At 40.3% G+C, this 9,406-nt stretch overlaps 1 protein-coding gene across 1 annotated transcript; it reads right to left on the bottom strand.

The window, feature by feature from the left end:
- Window positions 1-3,420: 3,420 nt before the first annotated feature.
- Window positions 3,421-8,672, bottom strand: LOC112051904 (cytochrome P450 4g15-like). The gene is made up of 9 exons (XM_052884784.1): window positions 8,639-8,672; window positions 7,309-7,491; window positions 6,803-6,999; window positions 6,616-6,765; window positions 6,277-6,352; window positions 5,916-6,120; window positions 5,538-5,689; window positions 5,226-5,405; window positions 3,421-4,797 (listed from the first exon to the last, which is right to left on the bottom strand). The coding sequence occupies exons 1-9, from the start codon at window positions 8,670-8,672 to the stop codon at window positions 4,622-4,624; spliced, it is 1,353 nt and encodes a 450-aa protein (XP_052740744.1). The 3' UTR covers window positions 3,421-4,621.
- Window positions 8,673-9,406: the final 734 nt, after the last annotated feature.

Genomic DNA, 9,406 nt, shown 5'->3' with positions numbered 1-9,406 from the left:
AAGTAGCCTATGTGTTAATCCAGAATAAAATCTAATTCCATTCCAAATTTCAGCTAAATCTCTTCAGTAGTAGCGGCGTTATAGAGTAACAAACATCCATACAAACTTTGGCGTTTATAATATTAGTAAGATTTACTAAGTTTTGTTAATTCTTTTATTTATTTTATCATGATTGTAGAAAAAGTATTGTATACCACTACACGTAATTAACTATTGTAGCACTCGTGCTGTCTGTTGTACAATTCGGCTTTGTTTTTTGCACAAAAGTCACTCGGGCTACAATGCTTATTACGTTCTTATTACATGACAGTGGCACAAATAACTATCGTTTCATTGAAATCAAATGTAGGTAAACAAGTAAGGGCACGTACCAAATGTTACGTTAACTTAGAAACAATAAAGCCCCTCGCAATTAAAAAAATATCTCAATATCGTTTTGTGGTTTTTAGTTAAATGAAGAAACCTGATCAAATCCCAATAAAAACGGTTTATGTACATGTACAATGAATTAAATTAAATTGAGCCGGGAATCAAACCCGCGCCCCACCGCTGCGCCGAGCGCGCGGCGGCCGAGTGTCCGTGAATGATCGCCCTCGAGCTCGACCCACATCCGATGAAAGCTCTTCACACTCCAGTGCTTTAGTGCTAAATGTAGCCCTCGCTCGTCTCTGTTGACCCAGGTAGCGGAGCGGGTAGCGGAGCGGGTAGCGGAGCGGGTAGCGGAGCGGGTAGCGGAGCGGGTAGCGGGTAGCAACTATTGAGTGTGTAACATTTACATCAAAAATCCCGTCAATCAGCTTTTTATTTTCAACAGGCGAAAAAACGGAGGATGATTCTCAATTTGACGCGTATATGTTTATGTACGAACACGCGATACTTTAGACTGAGTGGTCCGATTTTGATAATTGTTTTTTATTAGAAGGTATACGTGTTGGGTTCATAATTGGAAAATAATTTCTTACCCTGAGGTTAGAAAAATAAGAAATGATTGAGTTTACCCATTAATTGTAATGCAAAACCACGCATAATTTTTATTTTTATCTAACTTAACGCATTTAGATAGCTATATATATTAAGCTAGGAGACATAAACATGTAAACGTATAGTAGGTACCTATATTGATATAAAGGTAAGGTAAGGATACGCTTTTGGTATCTCTAACATCATTACTCGAACTATATTTGATACAATTGAGAACAAAAGGAAATACGATACTTCCTGTCTTCTCCGATTGCTGTTCACGGAAAATAACGCTGACGTTTTTCGTGGAAAATCAAAACGATTTTCTATCGAAATCTAAACGACGTTGTCTGTCGTCGTCTGTCGTTTAGATGATAAAAACTTCATCCACAACATTACATTGAACAAGTTACACAATAGTAAGTTCTACTCATAATGCCAACAATCTTTATCTCATATCAAATATCGGTTACACACGATCTGATTAGAGGTGTATATCTGACATTTTTGGGAACTTCGACATGTTCCAAGTACTTAGACCATTGAAATAACAGGACCTGCCTCTAACCGTTACCCCTCTGGCAAAGATCAAAAATCCATGATCTAACGCGTTTATAAAAACTGTTGCTATAGAATTGATGTGTTATTGTTGTAATCGTTTTCGTAGTGTAAAGAGCTCTCTAAAAATGCCGGTTTGTGTAGTTAAATGACATAAAAAATGGCCAAAAACTTGTAGTTTAGTAAAAGATGGAGTAACGTGTCACTTGAAAGTATTTAAACCTTAATTTTATCAAATTTGTAATAAAAACAATTTATAAAAAGAATCGATTCTTTTGACGAAACAGCCAAAGATCGATCAGTAATTGAATATTATATGTATTTTATCTGTGGATAGTCTAAGCAATGTGTTTGTTAGTTTGTGTAAAAATTACGCGTGTGTGTATTGCGAGTCAAATTTATTGTTGTATGTAGTGTATGGACCTAGAATATTTTTAATGGTGTTAAATATTTTCGATGTGTGAGTTTACCTCGTCCCCCTCAAAAAACATCAGACAATTTTGTTCGTGAATTTGAGTGCGATGCATTTCCATTTTCTAATTCCTCTGTCTAAATATTAAAAAAAGTGATCATAATCGGTTAGTAAACGACGAAGTTATCTGCGAACATACGAAATATATATAGACGGTTGAATTAAGAAACCTACACATTTTTTGAAGCTGGTTAAAAATAAACAGTAACATATGCCATAATACCGAACAATATTATAGTAAGCAATTACACTCCCTGTGAACAAAATATTTCAATTACACTTGTATTTAATATATAAGGTTATTTATTTTAAAAGGCTGGATATTTCAAAGTATCAAATATCCAGTTCTTTTCAGTTCAATAAAAACCACACACTGAATGAGGGCGTTAAGTCTCTCTCAGACCATTAAATAACGTTTAAAAGCGTGCAAAAATGATCCACCGCCGCCGCCCGGGACGGACGCGGGCCGGACGCGGGCCGGACGCGGGCCGGACGCGGGCCGCCCGGACCCGAGCCGCCCGGACTCTCTGTTTCAGTATTATACTAGCCATGTCCCACGGTTTTAGTGGCTTTAAATTTAATAAATATTATCGTAGTAGTTTCAGAATCACGTCTTAAAAAAACTCTTTTGATTTTTTTCATTTCATGTAATATGTGCGTAATATCTACAGGATAGGTACACCGCAGTCCACAGAGCCGATGGACATCCATTACTAGACAAAAGTAGTTAGTTCAGACTTTTCTTCAGTAGAATTATTGTCAACAAAACTGTTTGATTACATTAGAGGTACCGTGAGCTGATCTGGTGCGATAGTTTTCCTTTAGAATCCACCTAGCGAACGCCACCGAGCGGACGGCGTGAAACCTTGTGTTTTACATATCCCGCGGAAACCGGGATTTTTCCAAGATAGTCTATGTTCCGAGAAACTTTATCTCTATACCAAACTTCATTCAAATCGGTCTAGTCGTTTAGCCGTGGAAAGATGTCAGACAGACAGACTTCATTTCGCCCAGCTCAGGCGGCCTGACACCACACGTCAGGTCTGCGCATGCATATCACATGAGCGCCGCGCCCGCACGTCACATGAGCGCCTTATGAATGTTTAGTGACGCTACGAGTGTGCATGAGGAGCGTTTATCGGTAAAAGTGTTAAGGGAATTATTATTTTTAAATTTTTAATACAGCGCCGCTTAGAATTAATTCGAGGAAGGAAATTGATGCTCGAATGTGATTGTGACGTAATGAAGTACTTGCACAGTATACTTATTACTACTTGTATGTACAGAGATGTACGCATACATTTGGCCGCGATTTGTTGTAAAAACTCTTTGCATAAACGACATAAACAGTAAGTATAACTTAACTTCAAGAGTGAACGTTATGATAAGATCTATTAAATAGGGTATTAATACTATTAATTAATAAGTAATAATTGTTTTCTTTTATTCAAAGGCTCTATTGCTATGAGTAAAATAAAATAAAACGGATAGTCTGATTTAAAAACTTTTACGTCGCCTTTATTAAACGCTCTCGGATCTCAAAAACCATTATAATACAATAGTTTAAAAACTAATGTTGAAATTTTACTCCAATAAATTGACAGGTCAGGTCTACCTAATCACAAGTGATCACTGTTACTTTTTTTTCGAAAACCTCGAGTAATTTTACAGAAGTCAAATCACAGTGCCGGGTGCGGGTAAGCTCCGTCGCTACACCCTGTATACTGGTTCACTGTGCACTGTACAGCAATGTATTCTGCGGTACAAGTCTATTTTTCGTGTGAATTTTATGAGCAAGCCACGCCCTTCCGCTCACTCACAGTCGGCAAGTTATGCAGATCAGCCGACTTGGCTACATGCACTTATTTATTATTTATAACATCGTGCACGCGTTTACTTGGCCTGCAATGTTTATTAATAAAATTATCATCATAACTTACATAAACAATTATAGATATATTATTGTAATCAATAATCAAAATCAAATCATTTACATACTTACAATTTAATAATTTGAAAAATTATTTTCATTTGAAAAAGTTAGAAAACAAAAATACAATAAAATGTTTTATTATGCAGGCTACTCAGGAGTATTTCTCATAACCTCAATTTTTTTTAACTAAAAAAATATATTTATTTTTTCATACAAAGTAATTCAATTCCAACTATTTTTGTATGAATGTATCCAGACGCCTTTATCTATTCTTGCATTTTAAAATACGTAATCGTAGCGGTCTGACTGTCGATATCGACGAGATATTGCAATTTACACTCCGCACTTCACTAGTAATCTACTTCATGATATTTATCATGGATAAGTTATTTATTTGAGGGCCACAATTTATAGATATATCTATAAAATAAATTTTTTACTACAAAAATATTCATTTTAGAACACACGTATTTCGGATATTTTTAATTACTTTTCCTCAATGAATTTAACCCTAGACTTATGGGAAATACTCGCGAGCATCCTGTACAATATACGCACTTAAATTACTTATCTACTACTCGTAGTATAACGTCAGATCCGGTATATAACAAGTTTTACAGATATTCTTGAGGGCGTCTTTCGCAGCACAGGGTCTCTCAGTGGGGAGAGGCCCGCCCGCCCAGCCCGCTGCCGGAGCGTCAGGGCCGCGCGCGCAGCTGCACCTTGAAGTCGTGCACGTGCTTCAGCGTGATGTCGTAGCTGACGCGCAGCGGCTCCGCGGCGCTGCAGCCGTAGCCGGCGGCGGGCGCCAGGCGGAAGCGGCGCGCCAGCTGCGCCAGCGACAGCTTCAGCGACGACAGCGCCAGACGGGAGCCTGCGCAGTACATTACGTCTGGTAAAGATACCTTCATGAAAACGAAGCCTCGTAACTCTTGATTAAAAAGTACTTCTTGATTAAAAGGGACTTCCAAACTCTGTGGTCCCGACCTGCTGGGATCTGAGGACTACCTGCGACTCGTTTGATGTCGTCAGTCGTCTTTAACACTCGTAATAGGGAATCGATCAAAAGTGTACTTTCCGATGCTAGATCTATATTCCAATACTTTGGAATTCCAACGAATCAAAAAGGACATAGACAACTTGGTGCACATCGGAACGATAACAAAAGTAAGTAGGTTTGTCAATTTGCTAACAGCTAACAGTGCCTGGATATATCATAATGCCTACACGAACAGTCATCGATACGAAGAGATGACGGGAAGACACCGTCTTTGATGATGACAGTGCACGTATGGTGCTCACCGAGACAGTACCGCGGGCCGTGTCCGAAGGGCATGAAGGCGGCGAGCTGGTCCGGCGTGGCGCTCAGGAAGCGCTCCGGCCGGAACTGGTCGGCGTCGGCGCCCCAGCAGCGCGGGTCGCGGTGCATGCCCCAGAAGTGGAGCACCACGCCGCAGCCCTTCGGTAGAACTAAGCCCGAAGCTACAATAATCAAATGATATGCAATAATTAAATGAGTAATCAAATGAAAAAAAAGCTTCTAGATATGTGCACCCCAAATTAGACCACCACCAACAACAGGCACGATGGTCTTCAATACACCACAGTACTCACGCAGCTGTATATCTTGGGTGCACTTCCTCATAGTGAACGGTTTGGAAGGGTACAAGCGCAGCGTCTCCTTCACCACGGCGTCCAAATACTTGAGGTTCGGGAGATCCTCCGCCGTCAGTGGTCTCTCCGAGCCTCCCAAGATTTCCTGAATCCTAAAACACAGGCGCGTATTATTGTGAAAGTCATATGCGTACAGATGTCGAAATATTGCTAGGACATTATGTCACAGTGTAAACTTCGAAATGAAATAATTTCATTAATTACAGGACATCTGGCTTGTAGTTTGGTTTGGTCGTGAGGCGATCCATCTGTTACGAGCAAGTTCATGAGAACCATCACTGTACTGTGACACGTGGGCAGCAGGGCTGTCGTACTAACTCTTCATAAACTCTGTGTTGCTCGCGCGGGTGGTTGGCGAGCAGCACGGAGGCGAAGCACGCCGCGGTGGCGGTGGTGTCGGACGCCGCCAGCACCAGCACGACGGCTTCTTCGCGCAACTCGACGTCCGTGTAGCCGTTGTCTCCGCCAGTCAGTTCAATCATGAGCTCCATCAAAGGCTTATACTCAGCGTCAAGCTCATCTGCTGAAATATTTATAGTTCAACTAAACTATTCGTAAATAAACAACAGGGTTTCTGTAACTGTAAAATCATATTTTTAACAATCTTAAAAGGATGCAATGTGCCCAAGTTACGGTAGTACGGTACTTTTTAGTCTCATTGAAACTTGACCAGACTCACCGTCAGTCGCCCGACTGGCTCCCTGCTGCTGCTCCAGCCGTTTTTTGGCCATCGACTGCTTCGTGAGAGCGATTAGCTGTAAGCAAAGAGTCACAGTCATCTATTTAGCTTTTATTTACAAGCAATGACTGTTCTACGAGCAGGGCGTGAGTGGGTTCGTAAATTACTTTAAATTGTAAAAAATAAATTTAATTAGATAGGAAGATAACTTCATAAGTCTAATGCGCAAGTAGCACAAGGCCATTATAAGACAAAATGAGTTCTAGAGTTCTGCAAGTTATCTTTGAATATAATCGCGGCCAGGTGTCGGAGCGCGAGTGAGGGCGGCTCACGTCTCACGCGTTGCTGTACAGCCACCCCTGGCAACGCGCGCGCCCAGGCTGTGCGCGTACTCACGTTGTCCAAGCGGCGCCACACGACGCCCTTGCAGCGCCGATGTCGCGCGTGCACGGGCAGGCGGCGGTACACAGCGTCGCTGTACAGCCACACCTGGCAACGCGCGCGCCCAGGCTGTGCGCGTACTCACGTTGTCCAAGCGGCGCCACACGACGCTCTTGCAGCGCCGCTGTCGCGCGTGCACGGGCAGGCGGCGGTACACAGCGTCGCTGTACAGCCACACCTGGCACACGCGCGCGCCCAGGTTGTGCGCGTACTCGCCGAACGCCTGCAACAGCTGCTCGCTCGCGTCGCGCTCGGCCTTCAAGTTCTCACCGAATATCATTTCTAGAACAAATTAGTGTAGGTACACATTTCGTAGCGCGATCGACAAATATATACAAGTTTTAAATTACTAATCCATTTTGCTACTATCGCAAAAAGCTGACGAGTCCCTGCGACAGATGACCCAGACCCAGATATGACAGAAAACCCATTACGCGTGTTACCTTGACCAGGAGGAGATGTTGTCTCTGTCTGCTGCTGTCAGATGTGAACATTTTGTAAATCTAGTAGCCAACAGATTTCTATTGGATCCCAATAATATCTGCTGGCAAGCAATGAAACGCTCTAGCTGTTACTGGTCGACGTTCGTACCCAGGGCGGAGCGCATGGTGTAGGCGCTGAAGTGCGGCCACACGGACACGTTGCCCGCGCCGGCTCCGGCCAAGCTGCGCAGCAATGCTGTGCTGCGTCTCTCCAGCACGCGCAGCGACTGCCCGACATACTTGGAGCCGAATATTTGACAGAGAACTTTTCGTCGTCCGCGCCATATCTCTTCTGTAGATATATTATATTGTATTAATATCATGTAACCGTGTTGCAGTTTTGAATTAGTTACGTTGTTGGGGAAATGCGTATCGTTTTAATAATTTTCAAGCAATTTTTTTTTGTTTAAACGTGCAAATTCAAACGCAACAAAGCTGAAAATTGGCTATAAATTAGAACATATAAAAAGATTTCATGAGGCCAATTATTATTATCCAAAAAATCTAAATTAGCTAAATTATTTATTGTTATTATGGCACCATTTAGTCAACCCATCCAAGTCTTTCTGCAGAAGAATTGAATCACTTTCCAAATTAATTGTTCTAAGTGTTTTTAAATAATCCGCATAAACACTTCAGAGTTAGAACAGCAATAAACAATATCATTAATAAAAATATTGAAATGTATAGGTCCTAGGAGCGAACCTTGAGGAATTCCAGATTGTAAGAAAAAGATGACTCAAAACCTGCAACTACCACCGTCATTGGTCTGTGATTTAAATGAGAGCTTAACCAATTAACCATATTTAAAGTGAATCCATTTTGTTTGATCTTCACAAGTAGGGGACTGTGATCTACTAGATCAAAAGCCTTGGAAAAATCGACATAAATACTTATTTACTTACAAGTAAGTCAACTTGGTACGATAAATTGTCAACGTAAGAAACTACATTACATTGTATTGATCTGTGTTTGTGAAATCCATGTTGTTTGGTAGTAATTACTTGTTAAGTGTCAGTGTCATCAAGTGAAGCAAATACACTTTGCATTTGCTCTACTTGATTGGAACCACATTATATGTGTCAAACTGATAGTTTCTATAGGAGTTGATATTAATTAGACACGTTTTGTCAAAATCTTTTGGAACACTATTTGACAAAGATAATTAGAATATACAGAGAATGAATTTACTGTCAAACTTTTGAATGATATTGACATTCAAATTCAAACAGTGCACATTTTCAATGACATCTGACAGTCAAAGTCAATCAGTGAAGTACGCACAAAGCGTAAATTAGGTAATATAAAGGGTAAGTACGCATTTACAAAGGTGGACCAGTATTAAAATAATCAGTCAGATTAATTGATTATGAAACACGGCTAAAACTTACGTGATATTAGGTCGGGTTTCATAATCAATTAATATGAACAACACTCACGTGTTGTCGTCGCGAAGCAACGACGCCGCCGCATTTTAATAAATAGTTTATTAGGTTAATTATAAAATGTGAAATATGTAAATGTATGTAAATAACAATAACATAGACTAAAAATACTTAAGTTGGCAGCACTGTCTAGTTCGCCTGACATCGTGCAACATCGCTATTGGCTTCCCCCAAAAGTTGAACTCATGATTGGCTCCCGCCAACAGTGAATGTTTGTAAAAGGATTGATGGTGGGAGATTGCAACGGAGGTGGTCGGGACCTCTGATAATTGAGTTAGCAGAGTCTCGACTGTCGTCTTGTTACAAGTGTTCAAGTTAAAGTATTTTCTGTAGTTTAGACTAAAGAAGTTAGGCTGTGGAAGTGTTGTTTAGTGTATCCGAAATAATTATAATTAAGTCAGTTTTATGTAGTGATGAGTGGCTAAATATACTGTGAAGTGATGTTATTATGGGTAAATGTTTAATTAATAAAACCCTGATACTAACGTGTCGATTATATCAGAAGTGCGATAAAGAACTTGTGCCCACATAGTAAACAAAGATAACGACGTAGTTTTAAACTACCCTAAATCAGGCCAATCGTTTTTCATTTTCTTTGTTAAATCTAGCATGAGAGAGAATTTTTTATAAAAAGAGGGTAACAAATTAATTGAGTAAAGTACACCTATGAGTTTTACATTACGGTATAGTTAAATTCGAATATTAAAAGTGTGTGAATCGTGATTCCAAATATTTTAAGTATTGACCTTTAGTATTGACGAT

This window comes from Bicyclus anynana, chromosome 12 (genome assembly GCF_947172395.1).
Source record: "Bicyclus anynana chromosome 12, ilBicAnyn1.1, whole genome shotgun sequence".
In the NCBI taxonomy this organism is placed as follows: Eukaryota; Metazoa; Arthropoda; class Insecta; order Lepidoptera; family Nymphalidae; genus Bicyclus; species Bicyclus anynana.
Note: the sequence above shows the minus strand (reverse complement) of the source record. Positions and strands in the feature narration are given on the sequence as shown.

Coding starts and splice junctions, on each gene's coding strand:
- LOC112051904 (XM_052884784.1), bottom strand. CDS start 8,672: ATGCGGCGGCGTCGTTGCTTCGCGACGACAACAC. Junction 7,000..7,308: donor CACCATGCGCTCCGCCCTGG/GTACGAACGTCG, acceptor AATTTGTTCTAG/AAATGATATTCGGTGAGAAC. Junction 5,690..5,915: donor CAACACAGAGTTTATGAAGA/GTTAGTACGACA, acceptor CCTGTGTTTTAG/GATTCAGGAAATCTTGGGAG.